At 43.0% G+C, this 21,799-nt stretch overlaps 1 protein-coding gene across 1 annotated transcript; it reads right to left on the bottom strand.

Moving 5' to 3' along the window:
- Positions 1 to 14,734: 14,734 nt before the first annotated feature.
- Positions 14,735 to 17,173, bottom strand: LOC133493505 (alpha-2-HS-glycoprotein-like). The gene is made up of 7 exons (XM_061806939.1): positions 16,923 to 17,173; positions 15,998 to 16,108; positions 15,838 to 15,922; positions 15,365 to 15,534; positions 15,179 to 15,295; positions 14,995 to 15,075; positions 14,735 to 14,919 (listed from the first exon to the last, which is right to left on the bottom strand). The coding sequence occupies exons 1-7, from the start codon at positions 17,124 to 17,126 to the stop codon at positions 14,776 to 14,778; spliced, it is 912 nt and encodes a 303-aa protein (XP_061662923.1). The 5' UTR covers positions 17,127 to 17,173; the 3' UTR covers positions 14,735 to 14,775.
- Positions 17,174 to 21,799: the final 4,626 nt, after the last annotated feature.

Raw genomic sequence — 21,799 nt, 5'->3', positions numbered from 1 at the left:
AGAATATCGTGACCTCTCACCAGAATTCAGTCAGGATTTAGCAATCGCTCTCATGAGTCTGCTCACTGTGGAGTATGTTGTTCCTCTGGGAAACGAATCACTCATCATCCTCGTACTAGTATGAGTACATCATGCCTTGGCATATCACAACCAAATGAATCAGTCTGAAGCTTTTTAGGACACAAGTTCAGGAACAAATCACTCAGTTCACTTAAGTCCCTCCTATTCAGGACATTAACGAGGGTTGATGCCATTTTCCAAAGCTGACAAACACATTCAAGCAAGCTTCAATAATGGTCCATCTCAATAAATTATAATGATGTCAAAAGTTTTATTTCAATTCGAAAAGTGACACTCATTGAGACTCACCATTTTTTTGATACATGTATAATTTTGATTGTTATAGCTTACAGCAAATGACAACTCCAAATGCACCACTTCTAGAAAGAAAAATGTAACAATGTATTAAGAAACATAAAATAGATATATTTTTATATCTAAATTTAGCCATTAATTTCCCCTCTGAAAAAATTATTTCCAAGTGATTAATTAATATATGTGTGAGACCTGAAATCAAGTGAGTTTTTACTACCATATTCTTTTTTTTTTTTTAGCTGTGTCTGATTACCACAACTTTGGAAAGAGTTAACGCGCACAGAATATTTTCAAACAATATTTTACTATGGTGGCACTCGACTCAACATGTTCAGTGTGACCAGAACCTCATGTTCAAAAGTTCGTTGACTACAAAAAAAATAAAATTGAAAAAAAAAACACTCAGCCGAAGACCGTCTGTTCCCAGGAAAAAAGTGCAAGAGTCTCCTTGTTAGTATAGTGGACAGTATCTCTGCTTGTCACGTGGAAGACCGGGGTTCGATTCCCCGACGGGGAGATGGATAATCTTATTGGTTTGTTTTTCTTGAGGCTCTTCTTCACGGAAAACAAGCCGAGCAGCTTTGTTTCCAAACAAGGACCTCACGCAACTCCAGTTCTACACATCTGAAATTGTTGCTCATGTCCTATCTGTCAGCAGGACCAGCAAACTGCTTCACTCGCCGGAATTGCATTCGGTAACTACAGTGGCCTGAAAGTGCCAAACGTAATAAATCGTGAAACATTATAACCTTCCAGAAACCACAAAATAAACAAAGAAAAGATTAAAATTACAAAAACAAATAGACAAAACACAAACTTGGAAGTAATTCAATGCCATCAGAGTATGAATTACAATTTCTAATGTCATTTTTCAACATTGAGATCCAACCCACAAATATCAATCTATCCATTTTCTTAGCCGCTGATCCTCACCAGGGATGTAGAATTATTGCTTGAGGAAATCTGAGCAATCTTCGAGGAGGAGGCAGCCTACACCCTCAACTGGTTGCGAGCCAATCGCAGGGCAGATGGAAACGGACAACAGTCAAGAGCAATTTAGAGTCTCCAATTGTGTTTTTGGGATGTGGGAGGAAACAGGAGTGCCCTGAGAAAACCCACCCAGTCACAGAGACAACATGCAAACTCGACACAGCCTGCGTCAGAATTTGACCCGTGATCCTCAGAACTGTGAGGCCAACCTTCGACAGGTACCCCACCGTGCTGCCCTTATTTGATCCATATAAAATATTTGGCTCATCGTCGTAATATTTCAGAGGTTAAAGCCGCCAAGATTAAAGATTGCATAAATGTTGCTGTTGATTGTTGACAATTTTTGGGTTCATGCATGAGGCCTGGGTCAGAATTTGACCCGTGATCCTAAGAAATATGAGGTCCTGTAGCTCAGTGGGTAGACCACTGCTTTGGTAATCCAGGGGTTGTGGGTTCGTATCCCACTGGTGCTTCCACTCCCTGAGAAGGGTTGCGTCACGAAGCGCATCCGGTGTAAAAATTGTGTCGGACATATATGTGCGTTCATCTGAGATGATACTCTGTGGCGACCCCGTAATGGACAAGCCGAAAGAAACTTACTTTTCATCCTCAGAACTGTGAGACCAACGCTCAACAGGTACCCCACCGTGCTGCCCTTATTTGATCCATATAAAATGTTGGGCTAATTGTAGTAATATTTCAGAGGTTAAAGTCGCCAAGAGTAAAGATTGCATAAATGTTGGTCTTGATTGTTGACAATTTTTGGGTTCATGCATGAGGCCTGCAAGGACGTGGCACACGCCCGCTGTGGTTTTACACACAAGTTAATAGATTTTTCCACATATTAAATAAGTGATTGACATAATTTTTGGGAGCGAGTTGTTGTTCATGTGGTCCAATGATACATGACAGCAATGTATGATATCATGCCAACTTGAACAAACCCATTTGGAAACTCGAGCAAGGTGTATTCTTCTTTTAATTTCCGGAAAATTTCTTCAAAAAAAAGTTATTCAAATATAGACCCAAACTTTGCAAACTATGTATTTTGTCCAATAGTTTAGTGATGTCAAAAAAATAAGGAAATGATTGAGAAGTAGTATATTTGTGATCTTTAATAATTGACACTTTTTAAAACTGTGAATTTGACTCAATTTGCTTGTACCGTATATCAAAGAAATTTTCCCCATTAAAAATGATGATGTCGCACTCTCATCACTAATGATGAGATGATGAAAAATCTAAACTCACACGTCACACTCACAACAAGCGATGGAAATTATCTTTGTGGGAAACATTTTACCTGGAAAACCAAATGGCACAAGAGAAGACACACTGGAGAGAAATGTTTTCCCTGCTCAGTTCGTGATCAGATTCTCTCCTCCATATTGTCCTGATCAACACGGTAGGGGGGGGTGTGGCTCACACACGCACACACATAAAAAACGGCACACAAACACAGAGACACACACAGGTACACAAAAGTTTCAGTTTTCATGTGAAAATATTTAGCCAGGTCTGTGCTAACTCTGATTCAAATATTGATGTTTCTAGAATTGGTATGGGTGGTACAGTGGATCAGGTGGAAAGCGCTGGCCTCACAGTTCTGAGGTCCTGGGTTCAATCCCGGACCTCCCTGTGTGGAGTTTGCATGTTCTCCCCGCGCTTGTGTGGCTTTTCTTCTCACATCCCAAAAAAACAAGCAACATTAATTGGACACTCTAAATTGCCCCGAGGTGTGATTGTGTTGTGGCTGTTTCTCTCAATATCCCCTGTGATTGGCTCGGAACCAGTTCAGGGTGTCCCCTGCCTCCTCCCCGTTGACAGCTGGAATCAACTCCAGCACTCCCCTTGACCGTCGTGAGGATAAGCAGCAAAGAAAATGAATGGATGAAGAAAAGAGAGTCACCACCAACACCTCCAGGAGAAAGAAGTCATCAGGTCTTCATTAGGAAATATAGGACTCATCTTTTTTTTCATGAACATGGATGCATATACACAAAATTTGTTGTCTGCATTTTACTCATCACAGTGAACAAACACACTTGTTAGTGGAACACACTGGAGCAACTGGGGAACAGTTCAGGGTATCTGTGTCTTGCTCATGGACACAACAGCAGTGAGTTTGGGTGGGGTCTTGAACCTACTGTTGTTTTCCCCATGGTGGCAGTCCAGCTAAACCATTGGTCCAGGTCCATTAATTTGGGTCGATGTGAAAAGTTGAAATCACCAAAAACATTGTCAAGCAATTAGTGTTCAGATAAAAAAAAAAAAAAGCGCCTTGGCAAACATCTACCCACATGCCGAGTTCCATGTTTTCTTTCTCTCTTTGTCCTCTTGCACTCGAGAGTCTGGCTGCAAACCTCACCTCTTCGGGCCCCCACCTCACATCTCAAGTCCCATCCTGCAGCCCTCAACCGCCACCGTCAGGCAGGGAACGAAGTAGAATAATTTTGTGTAATATTTCTCCTTCCACAAAAACCATATCAAAAACAAAAATTATTTCTCTCCCCATCTTTTTCCAATGTCATCCGTTTTTGAAAAAGCTCCAGCAAGCCACGAGGATGGTGCTAAAAAAAAGCTCAAGAAATGTGGGTTGCCTCCTCCTGGTCTGATTCTATGATTCTAAAAACATTGACATGTGCTAACTCTTGTGGCTCGTTGGTCTAGGAGTATGATTCTCGACGAGCCCTAATTACAGTTCTTCCTTGACAATTTCTAACTGTTGCATCCTTAAAACTGTGTGTCAAAGAGGTTAATACTTTGCTTTGTTGTTTTTGTGCACTGACACTCATTTGATTTCTGTTCCAATCCCTCACAGGAAAAATGAAAATAAATTGCAAAACCCCTTTCCCACAGCGCGTTGCACTTTACATAAGGGATACTTCAATATAATCCTTATAATCATTGAAGAAAGGACAAAAGAAAGATATTGATCCATGTTCAATAAAGATAACATTTACTTGTGGTCATCATTTTCACTTGGAAGGTGCGACAAAGTTGCATGTGACATGAAAGCAAAGGTGTCATCTTGTGGTCCATTGGTCGGGGGGCATGATTCTTGCTGAGGGTGCGAGAGGTCCCAGGTTCAAAGACCTCGGTATTGAAAACAATGAATATAAAATATGACATGAAATTTTAAAATATAGATTTCTGTGATAGGATGGTGTTTAGGTGGTCATTACCTGCTCTGTGGCGCAACGGTATCGTGGCTGACTCCAGATCGGAAGGTTATGTGTTCACATTAAGGTCTTTTCTTTGGCAATCTGATGGACATCAAAGCTTCTGCTTTAAATTCACATCCCATTCCACTGCAAAGTACATATCATGGGGTTGGAGCTGACCGCTCGTGCAACTGACTGAATTCTGCTTTTGTCAGGAATGTTTCATTTGTCACTGAGGTGTAAATTTGAAGTTATAGGGTGAAAGTCCAAATGTCCACTTCTTCCAACTTTGTCGTCATTCAAAATTTCATTGTTGATGTTTGTATTGGAGCAACTGCTGAAAATAGCTGAGAAGCGTTACTCTGAAGTAGAGTTTCATCTTTCATCTCTCAAAAGCACAGCCTGGCCGTTTCCATAGTGTAGTGGTTATCACATTTTTCCTCACACGCGAAAGGTCCCTGGTTCGAGACTGGGTGGAAACAAGCTTTTTTTTTCTTGCTTGCTTGTCAAGGAGCTGTATTATTTATTTTATTTGTTTTTTTTGCTCATGTTGTAAATCTTAAGGAGAGTGGACGTTTCCATAGATTAAAGCAGCTGATGTGTGCCTGGTACTTGTTTCAAAACTGGGTGTGAGCAAGGACTTTACGGTGTTGCGGCTGTTGAGCATTGGCCTCGGAGTTCTGAGAACATGGGTTCAATCCCATCCCCATCTGTGTGGAGTTTGCATGTTCGTCCCGCACCTACATGATGATATTGTGCTTAGTACACTGTGTTGTGGCTGCAGCAACCCTGGTTCAAATTCGAGTCACAGCAGCACCAAATTCCAGGAGTTAATTTCTTTAGTCCTGAGGTTTGAAATTTGCGTGGGACAGTGACAGTCCTTAAGATGGTCTTGAGTGGGGCTTTCAGCCACTGTGAGGCAAATGGTGCAATGGATAACATGTGTACCCAAATGAAGCCTTGCAGCCAATTAATTTCCACATGGTCCAAATCTTCATGGTGCTTTATTTGCACTATGGCGTCATCAAATGGTTGGGAAGCCCATGAGGTCAACAGTGTTGAGAATTCTATGGCTATTAAGATATTAAGAAAATTTTTGAATGTGTTTGTGTTACTATTTGACATGTCTCACACACCCCTCTAACCATGACATCCTAACAAGACCCCCAAGTTTTTTTCTGGGACTTGAAAATTACACTTCTCACAGCCCCAATTACTCAAGGATCTTACTGCAAGAACAAGGTGCACAGAAATGAAAAACATAATCACTTGTCATACTGGCGGTTGAAATTTACAGAGATCTTATTGGAAATTTCAAACCCTGGACCTCATGGAATCCTGGTCGCCTTGAGAGTATAACCCAAGAACAAGAACCCACAAAGAAGAGCACATGACTTCATTCCTTGTCAAATGGGCAACAATGGTGTTTTAAATGATGGAGATAATCGCATATCTCATTGATCATTTGACTGGCACCCAAAACAAGGATCGTTTGCCTTCAACCAACACAGGAATGTTCAATGACCCCTCTGCTTGCTACAAGGGCCACCTTGAGCAAATGAGCAACTTGTATTATTGCAGCATACTGAGCAACTACAGATGGCCTAGCTGGGCTTGTCCAGGAGTTGAAACCACGACCTCTCAAACAGAAATTGAGAATCATACCTCTTGACCAACGAGCCACATCAGTCACCACCCCGTAAAGTTTCGCAGGCCTGGATTGGGTCACCTGCCAAACACCAAACAGTGCCTATCACACTCCTCATGTCCGGCAATCACCCTGAAACCATATCCCTCTTTGTCATTCCTTCCTCTGGGATGCCTGTGGTTCTTGCTATTCCCTGGCTTCAAATTCACAAGCCCACAATAGACTCTACTCATTGAACTACAAGTGGATGGAGTCCTCGCTGTCACTGCCACTGCTTGCTTTCTGCTGTTCGAGCCTCCAGAGACGCTCCCCCTGCTGCTGACCCAGAAGACCTCTCTCCAGTTCCGCAAGAATATCCTGACCTCTCACCAGTATTCAGTCAGGATTTAGCAATCGCTCTCATGAGTACGCTCACTGCGGAGGATGTCGTTCCTCTGGGAAACGAATCACTCATCGTACTCATACTCGGCAGATCACAACCAAACGAATCAGTATTCAGTTCCTTAGTAGACCAGTTCACGAACAAATCACTCTGTTCACTTCAGTCCCTCCTATTCAGGACATTAATGAGGATTGATGCCATTCTCCAAAGTTGAAAAACACATTCCACAAGTTTCCATCATGGCACATCTCAATAAATGATAATGATGTCAAAAGTTTCATTTCAATTCAAAAAGTGAAACTCATCGAGACTCACCATTTTTTTGATACATGTATAATTTTGATAATTCTATCTTACAGCAAATGACAACTCCAAATGCACCACTTCTAGAAAGAAAAATGTAACAACGTATTAAGAAACATAAAATAGATAAATTTTTATATCTAAATTTAGCCATTAATTTCCCCTCTGAAAAAATTATTTCCAAGTGATTAATTAATATGTGTGAGACCTGAAATCAAGTGAGTTTTCTACTACCATATTCATTTTTTTTTTAGCTGTTTCTGATTACCACAACTTTGCAAAGAGTTACGCAGACAGAATATTTTCAAACAATATTATATTATGGTAGCATTCGACTCATGTCCAATGTGACCAGCACCTCATCTACAACAGCGGAGACCGTCTTTTCCCGGGAAACAAGTGCAAGTGTCTCCTCGTTAGTTTAGTGGACAGTATCTCCGCCTGTCGCGTGGAAGACCGGGGTTCGATTCCCCGACGGGGAGGTAGTTGATGTTATCCTTTGGTTTTCGTGGGGTTCTTCTTCACGGAAAACAAGCCGAGCAGCTTTGTTTCCCAACAAGGACCTCACGCAACTCCAGTTTGACACAACTGAAATTGTTGCTCGTGTCCTGTCAGTCAGCAGGACCAGCAAGCTTCTTCTCTTGCTGGAATTGCATTTGGTAACTACAGTGGCCTGAAAGTGCCAAACTTAAACAAAACACAAATATACAAGTAATTAATTGCCATCAGAGTATGAATTAAAATTTCTTTCTGGAGCCAATCTGAGCAATCTTCAAGGAGGAGGCAGCCTACACCCTCAACTGGTTGCGAGCCAATTGCAGGGCAGATGGAAACAGACAACAGTCGAGAGCAATTTAGAGTCTCCAATTGTGTTTTTGGGATGTGGGAGGAAACAGGAGTGCCCTGAGAAAACCCACCCAGTCACAGGGACAACATGCAAACTCGACACAGCCTGGGTCAGGATTTAAACCCTGATCTGTGAGGCCAACGCCCAAGAGGTACCACACCGTGCTGGTGTATAAAATATTGGGCTCATTGTCGTAATATTTCAGAGGTTAAAGCCGCCAAGAGTAGAGATTGCTTAAATGTTGGTGTTGATTGTTGACAGATTTTAGGTGAGTGCATTCGGCTTGCAAGGACATGGCACACACCCATCGTGGTTTTACACATATTAAATAAGTGATTGACATAATTTTTGGGTACGAGCTGTTGTTCATTAGGTGCAATGACAGCAATGTATGATATAATGCCAACTTGAACAAACCCATTTGGAAACTCAAGCAAGCTGTATTGTTCTTTTAATTTCCGGAAAATTTCTTGAAAAAAAAAGTGATTCAAATAAGGACCCATACTTGGAAAACTATGTATTTTGTCAAATAGTTTAGTTATGTCAACATCAAATAAGCAAATGAATGATTGAGTAGTAGTGTATTTGTGATCTTTAATAAATGACACTTGTTAAAACAGTGAATTTGACTCAATTTGCTTGTACTGTAGATCAAAGACATTTTCCCCATTAAAAATGATGATGTCGCACTCTCATCACTAATGAAGAGATGATGAAAAATCTAAACTCACACGTCACACTCACAACAAGCGATGGAAATTATCTTTGTGGGAAATCTTTTACCTGGATAACTAAATGGCGCAGGAGAAGACACACTGGAGAGAAACCTTTTCCCTGCTCAGTTCGTGATCAGATTCTCTCCTCCATATTGTCCTGATCAACACGATAGGGGGTGTGTGGCTCACACACACACACAAATGCACACATACACACGCACACACATGCACAAAAGCACACAAACACAGACACACACAGAGGTACACAAAAGTTTCAGTTTTCATGTGAAAATATTTACCCAGGTCTGTGCTAACTCTGATTCAAATATTGATGCTTCTAGAATTGGTGTGGGTGGTACAGTGGATCAGGTGGAAAGTGCTGGCCTCACAGTTCTGAGGTCCTGGGTTCAATCCCGGACCTACCTGTGTGGAGTTTGCATGTTCTCCCCTTGCTTGCCTGGCTTTTCTTCTCACATTCCAAAAACACATGCAACATTAATTGGGACACTATAAATTGCCCCTAGGTGTGATTGTAAGTATGGTTGTTTGTCTCAATATCCCCTGTGATTGGCTGGCAACCAGTTCAGAGTGTACCCTGCCTCCTGCCTGTTGACAGCTGGAATCGGCTCCAGCAACTCCCCGTGACCCTCGTGAGGATAAGCGGCAAAGAAAATGGATGGATGAATGGATGAAGAAAAGAGAGTCACCACCAACACATCCAGGAGGAACAAGTCATCAGGTCTTCATGAGTAAATAGAAGACTCATCTTTATTTTCATGAACCTGCAACCATGTACACAACATTTGTTGTCTGCATTTTACTCATCACAGTGAACACACAAACTCGTTAGTGGAACACACTGAAGCACGGGGGAACTGAAACAACCAGGGAGCAATTTAGGGTATCTGTGTCTTGCTCATGGACACAACAGCAGTGAGTTTGTGTGGGGTCTTCAGCCTACTGTTGTTTTCCCCATGGTGGCAGTCCAGCTCAACCATTGGTCCAGGCCCATTAATTTTGGTCGATGTGAAAAGTTGAAATCACCAAAAACATTGTCAGGCAAATAGTGTTAAGATAAAAAAAATAATAATTGATGAAAAGCCTTGGCAAACATCTACAGTTTCATGTTTTCTTTCACTCTTTCTTGGGCCTCTTGCACTCGAGAATGTCTGGGTGCTCACCTCACCTCTTAGGGCCCCCACCTCACATCTAAAGTCCCATCCTGCAGACCTCAACCGCCACCGTCAGGTAGGGAATGAAGTATAATAATTTTGTTTGATATTTCACCTTTCACAGAAACCATATTAAAACCAAAAATTTATTTTCCTCCCCCATCTTTTTCCAATTTCATCCATCTTTGAAAAAGCTCGAGCAAGCCACGAGAGCGGCGCTAAAAAAGATCACGAAATGTGGGTTGCGTACTCCTGGTCTTGTAGAATGCTTCTAAAATGAGTGTCAAGTCTTAACTTTTGTGGCTCGTTGGTCTAGGGGCATGATTCTCGCTTAGGGTGTGAGAGGTCCCAGGTTCAAATCCCGGACGAGCCCCGATAAGAGGGTTTCCATGACACTTTCCAATTGTCACATGATATACGATGTGTCAAAAAGGTTGATGCTTTCCAGTCAATCACAAGGCACTTGTGGTCTATCATGATGGTGTGCCGAGAAAAAAAAAAAAAACATCAGCTGTTCTATTTTTTTTTAACTTTAGCTCACCACGCATGTGCAAACAACGACAGTACAGGAAAACACGCTGTCAGCGAGTCCCGCCCTATTTTCAGCCCTCGCTTCAGATATCTTCTCAAACATGAGTGTGGATGCTGCCGTAAAGAATGCAAAAGCGGATCACTTTCATACGGAATGTGAGGCGGACTTTTTCACGATGTCATTGTTGAAGTGCGTTTGCCTCATCTGTCAGTGAAGTGAATTGTGGAACGGCATCTTCGAATTGTTTATGGAAAATACGACACTGACATTCTGCCGAAAAGCAAGCTGAGAATGAGGAAAGTGAATGAACTAAAATCCCAATTGGCCACACAGCAGTCACTTTTCACACAATATAGTTGAACAGCGAAAGCCGCCACCATCGTTTCCGGGTTCATCACATCACACACAAAAGAGAGTTAGTTGACTCGTTGTTCTAATCTTTTAAAAATAAAGTGGGAATATTGTCTTCAATAGAATCTCTGCACCTGTAAATGAGTGCAGTGACACGGCACTGTGAAGCCATGGCTGACGTGTGGAAGGACATCGGAGATTGTGAGCGTTTCTCACTGCAAAAAGGTGAAGCTGACAGAACCCTTGTCAGCGAATGGAAATTTGGGAAAAAGGGGTTTTATGGGACTTGAAAACTGGACTTCTCAAGGTCACAGGTAATCGAGAAACATGCCGAAAGAACAAGGCCCACAGAAATGAAAAAGATGATCACTTGTCATACTGGCCACTGTGTGACGACGGCAAAGGATTCCTGGCTGTTGACATTTCCAAAGAGAGCTTGTTGGGAATTTCAACCCCGGGACCTCTTTCAGTCCTTCTCTCCTCGGGAAGTGTTCCCCAAGAACAACAAGCAACACAGAAGAGCATTCATACTTCATAACTCATCAACAACAATGAAGGACATAACCACATAACTCAATGATCATTTGGCTGCCACCCTAAACAAGAATAAACTCTGACTTGCTTCACCTTGAGAAATACAGCAAAATAAAATTTTGCAGCATATTGAGCCACTACAGACAACCTAGAAGGGCTCGTCCGGGAGTCGAACCTGGGACCTCTCACAACCGAAGCGAGAATCATACCTCTAGACCAACGAACCCCACCTGTGTAGGGCCAGGTCATCTCCTCTGTCACCCACCAAACACTGCTGATCCCGCTCTTCATCTCCGGCTATCACCGTGAAACAACAACACCTTTGTCACTCCTTCCCCTGAGGTTCTTGGGATTCCCGTGGTGACAGTGGACGAAACCATTGGCCCACGGCCATCAATTTCAGTCAGTGCATAAAGCTGAAATCAAAACAACTTTCGCACAATTAGTTTTAAGATAAGAAAAACAAAACCATTGATGAAAAACCCTGACAAACAGCTGCTTGCATTCTCAGTTTGCTTTTCTTCTTTCTCTCTGTTTTCTGGTCCTCTCAGGCCCGTCCACCTCAACCTCGGTATAAGTGTTAATGTTTTTGTTTATTATGATTATTGTTGTTATTATGAGCACCAGCAGGAGGCATTGAGGTCACTTGGGGTTATTGAGGGCCTGGGTGTCTATTATCTGAGATGGTTATCCTCACGAAGGGCGCATGAGTGCTGGAGCCTCTCTCAGCGATTGTCAGGCAGGAGGCAGGGTACATGCTGAACCGTTTGCCAGCCAATCGCAGCTTGTAGGATCCTCTATTGTTCAAATGTTGGCATGTAATACACAGCTGTATGTTTTTCTGGCACTTGTTACACCACTGGTCGTGTCCTACAGTGTTTCTGTGTCGGCTCTTTAAATGAATTGCAACCAGTCGAAAGTAAAAGCTCAAGATCTGAGGGTCCTGAGTTATGGCAGTTCTGCTCGCATTGTTGTGACTGCACCTCATGTTGTGCCCTATGATAGAAAGGTTTTGCCAAATGGGCTTTTGTTGTTCTTTCATCTTTGGTCGTATCCACTGCTTTGGCTTTTTCGGCCTTTTGAATTAGTTGCAACCAGGGAACGGATCGCAAGACTTGAAGCTGAAATAGCTCAGCTTGGAGAATGTTGGACTGAAGATTAAAAGGTCGCTGGTCTTGGAATTTACTCCAAAGCTCCATGGTTTTCAAAAACTAATTATGCAACTGATCTAGGTTTTGTGTTTTCTGTTATGTTACCAAAACCACAAAACTTTTTTTTTCGGCGCCATATTATTAAGCAAACTTTGGAAGGCAGACGCTTGTTGTCTTATGACGGTGACGTAATTTTTAAAATGATTTGTTTTCTCCATGTACCAGTAGATCTGTATAGGTATAAATGACTGTTTGCTTATCACATGATCATGATGTGTGGCCTACTGTGCAGCACACACCAGCTGAAACAATTAACATAATGTAATATTATTGAAAATAATCAAAAAAATTTTCTTCATAATTTTCAGATGGGGGCAAGGTGGATCCACTGGTAAAGCATTGGGATCATAGTTCTGAGGACTCAGGTTCAATCCTGGCCCCGCCTATGTGGAGTTTGCATGTTCTCCCCGTGCCTGTGTGGGTTTTCTCTGGCACTCCGGTTTCCTCCCACATCCCAAAAACATGCAACATTAATTGGACACTCTAAATTGCCCCTAGGTGTGATTGTGAGTATGGCTGTTTGTCTTGATGTGCCCTACGATTGGCTGGCAACCAGTTCAGGGTGTCCCCCACCTACGGCCTGTTGACAGCTGGAATCGGCTCCAGCACTCTGCGCAACACTTGTGAGGATTAGTGGCAAAGAAAATGGATGGATGGTGTGGAAAGAACCTAAAATGAGAAAAGTCATACATTTGGGTTCACATTTGTATGAATTGGATTCCCTCAGAAAAACAAAATTTTCCACAACTGACAGAGGGGAAACATGTAGTGGGGGTCGGGTGGGTTTACACAATTAAATGAACACCAGATGAGACTAAAAGTCACTGTTAGTGTAGTGGTACACACACCTGACCAGTCGACCAGTTGATTACGAGGCAGTTTTGGTCGATCACGATGGCGTGCAGAGAAAAAAAAAAAAGACATCAGTTGTATTTTTATTTACTTAAGCTCACCACACATGTACAAACAACGACAGTACAGGAAAACATGGTGTCAGGGAGTCCCACCCTATTTTAAGCCCTCGCTTAAGAAATCTTATCAAACATGAGTGTGGATGCTGCCTTTTTTTTTTTCACGATGTCATTTTTGAAGTGTGTTTGCCTCATCTGCCAGTGTAGTGAAATGTGAAACGGCATCTTCAAACTGTTTATGGAAAATACGACACCGACATTTCGCCGAAAAGGAAGCTGAGAATGAGAAAAGTGAAAAGAACTAAAATCCCAATTGCCTGCACGGCAGTCACTTTTCACACAATATAGTTGAACAGAGAAAGCCGCCACCATGAATTCATGCAGTCTCTGAACAAAACTATGGACCTTCTGCAGCTCTGTTCTTCATGGAGACTTGGCTTAGCGGACGAGTGTCTGATGCCGCCATTACGCTGCCTGTCTTCAACCTCCATCGTGTGGACCGTGGCGCTAAGCTAACACGGAAAATGAAAGGCTTTTATATCTACGAGAAATGGTGCATGGACGCTGCACAGCTCAGCACACACTGCAGCCTGCTTTTAGAGTTGCTGGTTTTGTACTGTAAGCCGGTTTATTCACCACGTGATTTCTTTCATCTTAGTCGGTGTTTACGTTCCGCTTCAAGCTAGCATCACTAGCAGCACCGCTAAAACTCTTCAAGCAGATAAACGTGATTGAGAAAAAAAACACCCAGATTTGCTGCTCATTATCCGAGTAGATTTTAACCCATCTAAACTTAACCACAAACTCCCTAAATATAAGCAGTACATTAAATGTCCAACAAGGGCAAATAACACCTGAGGTCATTCTTACACACCCATCAAAAATGCATATCGTTTGATCACTGCTTGCTGTACTTAACACCTCCATACGGGACAACCCAGAAATCACAATGTATGATTTTTTTACAATTTATTTGTGTGATATAGCTGCAAATAAGGATTTGAACACCTATCAGCTAGAATTAAATTACTGCAGACCAGTCAATGCTTGACATGTTTTCCCATGGACCAGGAAGGCGGGGGTATGGTTACGTAGTTTGAATTGATTGTAGAGAATATCAATTACAATACAATGAAATAAAGACATGGAAAAAGAACCAACCATTTCAAATTTTTATCTAAATATACCTACACAGTTCAACTTATTAAAACACTCCATGACAGCTGAAATGTGTCGGAACAATTTCCCTCTGTTGGTGACCGCAGCCCGAGCACTCTTAACTGGTCGCAAGAGTAAAGTTTAAACAAGACTTTGAAATAAGATACAGCTACGCTACAAAAATGAATCTAAAGTGCTAATTTGGCAGTGGCTCAAGGTTTGTCAGGGATTCAGAAGCCTGGTCCTTGGAACTGTGAGGTACATGCTCCAAGTAAAACGCTATATGTAACTTACACACTGCCTTTGAACTCAAGTTTGATTTTAATACTGTTTGAGTAACAGATCATGTGTTCATTTAAGTCTATGGTGCCAGTACAGAATTCGGACACCATTTAAACTTGGACCCAGCCACCAACAATGATTGGAACTCAGACAGCGAGTAAGGTACGTTTGTTTTAATTAAAATAGTTCACAAGGAATATCACTTAAGCGGGAACGGACAAATGTGGTGGATCGCATGATCCGGGTTGTTCAGCCGTGCTTTGCACACACAAGCTTCTGGACTTTGGTGGAACAACGGCCTGCATACAGGTTCTGGCACATCAGTCGGGTAGGGGCCTGGATTCTGTGGAGAACAAAAAAAAGTTGAACAACGAGCTGCTCTGTGTACAAGTAAAAAGTAACACATAGGCAGACTTACTTTTGGGGGATAGAATTCACACTCAAGTTTTCCCACTTGTCTGTGCAAGTTGTAGTAAGAGGTTTGACAAAAGGCGTGATTCTTGAAAATAGAAAAGTCACATTAAGAATCACGTGGATCCAGAGCCATTTTATGTTTAGATGGGTTCATCTAGGACTAGCCATGAGCATGAAAGTCAACTCACAGCTCTGTCCGGACAGCGAGGCGTGCAGGGCACAAAAGTATTCCTGGCACCTCTGGGACACGTGGTCTCAACCAGGGCAAACTTCAGCAAGGTAACCGTGCCGATGGATGGAATAGACTGAGACGGGAAGAGTTAAATTATGTGACTGAGTAAGCAAAAACTGGCGGAGAAATAAATAAATATTACCCCCATTGTCACATGAGCCACTTCCATCAGGGTGAAGTAGTTCTGGTGTAGACTCTCCCGGTTGAACTTGACCACAGAGTCGTGCACAGCCTTCACCGCTGTCGGGTCATCCAGAGGCAACAACTTGGGGCAATGCGGACAAACGGTCTCCAACTCCTCATTGGTAAGTTCTGCACACAGGTGGCATGATACCAGAAAGTTAAAAGCATGGATCTTTAAAAGAAGCAAGGGGGGGGGGTACATTTGTAACAAAAGGAACTTCAAAATGTTTTGCTCTAAATGTGTCCCCAGTATCGCTCTGAAGTGAAAGCTGCAATATTGGAAGCTAAAGTATTTTTTTTTTTTTTAATAGAAATGTTAAATTTATCCCAAACCTACCTCCACATTGAATATTTAATTTAATCAATTCATTTAAAACCAGGAACACCACACTCTGATTAATCCGCCCCCTCTTAAAAGGCAAAGAAACTGACCTGGTCTGGTTGTGCATTCATGTCTGGTGACTTTGGCCACACCCCACATCACCCAGAATTCAATGCTGCAGGTGGCAACTGCACCCTAAACAACAATGGGACACTTCGCATGTCACCGACATGAGCAGCAGTAATCTTTCAGAACAGAACTAAAATGTACCCGTTCATCCCGTCGCCACAGCTCGCATTGGTCATCAGGTTTGGGGTTGGTGAAGTGACATTTGGTCTGCACGAGCTTCACATTCACATCTATGTGGCAACCTCCTGATACCTGCATGGAGGAACAGGCATGAGCCGAAATAATTTGGTGGCGTGCCACAAACATCTCCACCTCATGAGTCAACCTTTTGTGGACTTTCTGGTTGGGCTAAATGATCGTACACACTGTTACATTTGAACAAATGTTTATAAAAACGTTTGATCGAACTTTTCAAACTGGGAAATCCACACCATCTTGATTTGGCATCGAGTGATGCTGAGCTGTGCCAGCCCTTCAAGACTTGTCGACTACTGGAGGCCTTTATGCAAAGAGCACATCAATACTTCGTTTGGGGGAGGGGCCAGAAATTACATCTGAAGCCCCGCTTTCCCGGCTGCACCACGTGACAGAATTGGGGCGTGATTCACCGGTCACAGGCTCGATTTTGGTTTTTAAATACCATGAGAAATTATATTTTCTTAGGCCCAGGTTGTTCTACCACAAACCACGGGGAAACATTTAATAAAAATCCATAAAATGTCCCATTCTCTCCCATGTTCCACAAGCATGCATCTTCAGTGCAGTCTTCCAAGTTCCACAAATCACTGTAAATATAGGAAGTGAAATTTCCTTGGGGGGAGGTTTACAATTTCAAGACCTTCCATTTGGGAGATAGCCACTATATGAACTGGTTATTATCCACATGGCCAGCAGGTGGTGACATGTCCACATGAAGAATCAAGAAAAGAAAACTGAACAAAATTGCTGAAGTAATTCAAAGCCTGCAGGAGGAGTCCTCATCAGCATCACGAGTTTCTATTTTTTTTTTTTTTAAAGGAGGAGGGTGACAACTATTAACTAGCATGAAAACTTGAAAAGTGCCAACCTGTTGATATTTGCTGCTCTGGACCTCCTGCAGCTTGAACCGGAATCCATGCTCGTGCTTTCCATTGATGTGTCGGACACCAAAAGTCGCAGCCGACGTCACGTTTTCCTTGTCACAGGTGACTGCCGGCCAAGATGGCGCCGCAAGCAGACCGGAAAGCGCTGCGGCGCACCACAGCAGAACTGCAAATAGGTTAGTTGTCATGATGAGAATGAAGAAGTGGAAACAGCACACGTCACACGAGACCCATTCGGACTTTAACCAGACTGAGGAGCTCTGAGGACCAATCACAGTGGAGGACAAATGCACAACACCTGTGTCCTAATTAGTGATGGTTGTCATTTCATCAATCACCTTCATTCACCTCACCTGTGCACTTTTGGAAAGAAAACATTAACTGGAGCATCAGTTTTAAAAATACAGGATGTCCCAAAAAATGTATACACACTTCGAATAATAATATTTGTCAATTATTTTACATGTTAAAAAGGATTTGAATTATAATAGACGTCAGGTTTACAATTATTTAAAGTGTGAATACATTTTTTTGGACACCTTATACTGTATATACTGTCTACGTTTTTGGAGGAAAATATGAACATCCATCCATCCCTTTTCTTTGCCACTTGTCCTCACGAGGGTCACGGGAGTGCTGGAGTCTATCCCAGCTGTTATCGGGCAGGAGGCAGGGTACACCCTGAACTGGTTGCCAGCCAATCACAGCTAAGGGGAATTTAGCATCCAATTAATGTTCCATGTTTTTGGGATGTGGGAGGAAACCGGAGTGCCCGGAAAAAAAAAAACCACACAGGCAAGGGGAGAACATGGAAACTCCACACAGGCGGGTCCAAGATTGAACCCGGGACCTCGGAACTGTGAGGTCAACGCTTTACAGCTGCTCCACCGTGCTGCCATCTTTTAAGCAATATGTGTGAATCACAACCAACCTTATCACTGAGTCAAGGAAACCATGAAAATTTTATCGTATTTGGTTCCATCCATTGAAAAAAAAGTGGAATGAAGTTACTTTTTATTCCAAAATGCTGAGCTCCAGGGTATACTCTTCAAAATAAGAGTGTAGAAACTTTTTGAGGGAGGCAGGAACAAAATGGCATTTCCAATCAGAAAGCAAGAAGATTTTAATTTTGTTTTGAGGTACAAGTGAATTACTCTTCACGGTAATCCTTGAATAAGAAATGTTGAGTTGACCAAGTCGAGAATCAGAAAGCCAAGTTGAATAAACAGTAAACTGCCATCAATCGTGTTCTTTCATCCAGTAGGAAAGAACCCTGAGTCACCACAGTCATCTGCCTCATCCAAGACGGTCCAGACGGAGTCTGCGTATCAACAGGAAGTGGAGTGGCTGGAGCTGAGCATGACTTCCCAGTTACAATCCATTTGGATTCTTTTTGGGGTCTGGGGCAAAGTTTGCATTGTTTAAACGGTGTCTCAATTATGGACTCTGATCCTACAGCATAGACTAAAATGAACATTAGACTTGGTTCTCTAGAATGCAGCCCTATGGGGGCACAAACCAGTGCAATCTGTAGGCCGGTCCCAAGCCCGGATAAATGCAGAGGGTTGCGTCAGGAAGGGCATCCGGCGTAAAAACTGTGCCAAACAAATATGAGCGTTCATCTAAAGAATCCCATACCGATCGGTCGTGGCCCGGGTTAACAACGCCCGCCCCCGGCACTGCTAACCTGCAGGGCGTCGGTGGAAATTCAGCTACTGTGGGTCGAAGACAAAGAAGAGGAGGAAACCGGATCCAGCGTCAGAAGAAAAAGAGGAATGCACAGAGCCTACAACTGAGTGTAGGGACTTTGAATGTTGGGACTATGACAGGAAAAGCACAGGAGTTGGTTGACATGATGATTAGGAGAAAGGTTGATATTCTGTGCATCCAAGAGAGCAGGTGAAAGGTAGTAAGGCTAGAAGTTTGGGCCAAGGTTTAAATTATTCTAACACGGAGTAGATGGGAAGAGAAATGGAGTAGGGGTTATTTTAAAGGAAGAGCTGGCTAAGAATGTCTTGGAGGTGAAAAGAGTATCAGATCGAGTGATGAGACTAAAATTTGAAATTGAGGGTGTTATGTATAATGTGGTTAGCGGCTATGCACCACAGGTAGGATGTGACCTAGAGTTGAAAGAGAAATTCTGGAAGGAACTAGATGAAGTAGTTCTGAGCATCCCAGACAGCGAGAGAGTTGTGATTGGTGCAGATTGTAATGGACATATTGGTAAAGGAAACAAGGGCGATGAAGAAGTGATGGGTAAGTACGGCATCCAGGAAAGGAACTTTGAAGGGCAGATGGTGGTGGACTTTGCAAAAAGATGGAGATGGCTGTAGTGAACACTTATTTCCAGAAGAGGGAGGAACATATAGTGACCTACAAGAGCGGAGGTAGAACCACGCAGGTAGATTATATTTTGTGCAGACGATGTAATCTGAAGGAGGTTACTGACTGTAAAGTAGTGGTAGGGGAGAGTGTAGCTCGACAGCATAGGATGGTAGTATGTAGGATGATTCTGGTGGTGGGTAGGAAGATTAAGAAGACAAGGTAGAGCAGAGAACCAGGTGGTGGAAGCTGAGAAAGGAAGAATGTTGTGCGGCCTTCCGGAAAGAGGTGAGACAGGCTCTCGATGGACACCGAAGCTCCCGGAAGACTGGACGACGACAGCCAAGGTGATCAGAGAGACAGGCAGGAGAGTATTTGGTGTGTCATCTGGTAGGAAAGGGGGAAGGAGACTTGGTGGTGGAACCCCAAAATACAGGGAGTCATACAAGGAAAGAGATTAGCGAAGAAAAGTGGGATACTGAGAGGACTGAGGAGAGGCGAAAGGAGTACATCGAGATGCGACGTAGGGCAAAGGTAGAGGTGGCAAAGGCTAAACAAGAGGCATATGAAGACATGTACACCAAGTTGGACACGAAAGAAGGAGAAAAGGATCTCTACAGGTTGGCCAGACAGAGGGATAGAGATGGGAAGGATGTGCAGCAGGTAAGGGTGATTAAGGATAGAGATGGAAATGTTTTGACTGGTGCCGGTAGTGTACTAAATAGATGGAAGAATACTTTGAGAAGTTGATGAATGAAGAAAATGAGAGAGAAGGAAGAGTTGAAGAGGCAAGAGTGAAGGACCAGGAAGTGGAAATGATTACTAAGGGGGAAGTCAGAAAGGCACTACAAAGGATGAAAACTGGAAAGGCAGTTGGTCCTGATGACATACCGGTAGAGGTATGGAAGCAATTTGGAGAGATGGCTGTGGAGTTTTTGACCAACTTATTCAACAGAATACTAGCGGGCGAAAAGATGCCTGAAGAATGGAGGAAAAGTGTTCTAGTTCCCATTTTTAAGAACAAAGGGGATGTTCAGAGCTGTGGGAACTATAGAGGAATAAAGTTGATGAGCCACACAATGAAGTTATGGGAAAGAGTAGTGGAGGCTAGACTCAGGACAGAAGTAAGTATCTGCGAGCAACAGTATGGTTTCATGCCTAGAAAGAGTACCACAGATGCATTATTTGCCTTGAGGATGCTCGTGGAAAAGTACAGAGAAGGTCAGAAGGAGCTACATTGCGTCTTTGTGGATCTAGAGAAAGCCTATGACAGAGTACCAAGAGAGGAACTGTGGTACTGCATGCGTAAGTCTGGTGTGGCAGAGAAGTATGTTAAAATAGTACAGGACATGTATGATGGCAGCAGAACAATGGTGAGGTGTGCCTTAGGTGTGACAGAGGAATTTAAGGTGGAGGTGGGACTGCATCAGGGATCAGCTCTGAGCCCCTTCCTGTTTGCAGTGGTAATGGATAGGCTGACAGATGAGGTTAGACTGGAATCCCCTTGGACCATGATGTTCGCAGATGATATTGTCATATGCAGTGAAAGCAGGGAGCATGCAGAGGAACAATTGGAAAGATGGAGACATGCACTGGAAAGGAGAGGAATGAAGATTAGCAGAAGTAAAACAGAATATATGTGCGTGAATGAAAAAGTGGAGGGGGAAGAGTGAGGCTACAGGGAGAAGAGAGATGGCGAGGGTCGACGACTTCAAATACTTGGGGTCAACAATACAGAGCAATGGAGAGTGTGGTCAGGAAGTGAAGAAAGGGTCCAAGCAGGTTGGAACAGCTGGCGAAAGGTGTCTGGTGTGTTATGTGACAGAAGAGTGTCTGCTAGGATGAAGGGCAAAGTTTACAAAACAGTGGTGAGGCCGGCCATGATGTACGGATTAGAGACGGTGGCCCTGAAGAAACAACAGGAATCTGAACTGGAGGTGGCAGAAATGAAGATGTTGAGGTTCTCGCTCGGGTGACCAGGCAGGTTTGGATAGGATTAGAAATGAGCTCATTAGAGGAACAGCCAAAGCTGGATGTTTTGGAGAAAGATTCGAGAGAGCAGACTTCGATGGTTTGGACTGTTCAGAGGCGAGAGAGTGAGTATATTGGTAGAAGGATGTTGAGGATGGCGCTCCCAGGCAAAAGAGCGAGAGGAAGACCAAAGAGAAGGTTTATGGATGTGGTGAGGGAAGACATGAGGGCAGTTGGGGTTAGAGAGGAAGATGCAGGAGATAGGCTAAGATGGCAAAAGATGACACGCTGTGGCGACCCCTAACGGGACAAGCCGAAAGGAAAAGAAGAAGAAGAAGAAGACTTGGTTCTCTAGCAGTGTCAATCTCAAACCTATGAACCAAACAGCGCGTGTGTGGAAAAAACTCATTCCTTTTTCAACGAAGTTAAATAGCATTGAAATTAATTGTGACTGTTAGATCACATTAACTTCCTGTTTTAAGCTTATAGACTTGAAGTAGAATCCGCTGTTTCATTGTTCAAGTTGGTTGTTGACGGCGCCTTGTCTTAGTAATGTACAATTTATGAG

The sequence above is a fragment of the Syngnathoides biaculeatus genome, chromosome 20 (genome assembly GCF_019802595.1).
Source record: "Syngnathoides biaculeatus isolate LvHL_M chromosome 20, ASM1980259v1, whole genome shotgun sequence".
NCBI classification, from domain to species: Eukaryota; Metazoa; Chordata; class Actinopteri; order Syngnathiformes; family Syngnathidae; genus Syngnathoides; species Syngnathoides biaculeatus.
The sequence above is the reverse complement of the archived record's forward strand: the minus strand, read 5'-3'. Positions and strand labels throughout refer to the sequence as shown.

Coding starts and splice junctions, on each gene's coding strand:
- LOC133493505 (XM_061806939.1), bottom strand. CDS start 17,126: ATGACAACTAACCTATTTGCAGTTCTGCTGTGGTGCGCCGCAGCGCTT. Junction 15,923..15,997: donor TGTGGCGACGGGATGAACGG/GTACATTTTAGT, acceptor ATTGTTGTTTAG/GGTGCAGTTGCCACCTGCAG. Junction 15,296..15,364: donor TGGCTCATGTGACAATGGGG/GTAATATTTATT, acceptor TTCCCGTCTCAG/TCTATTCCATCCATCGGCAC.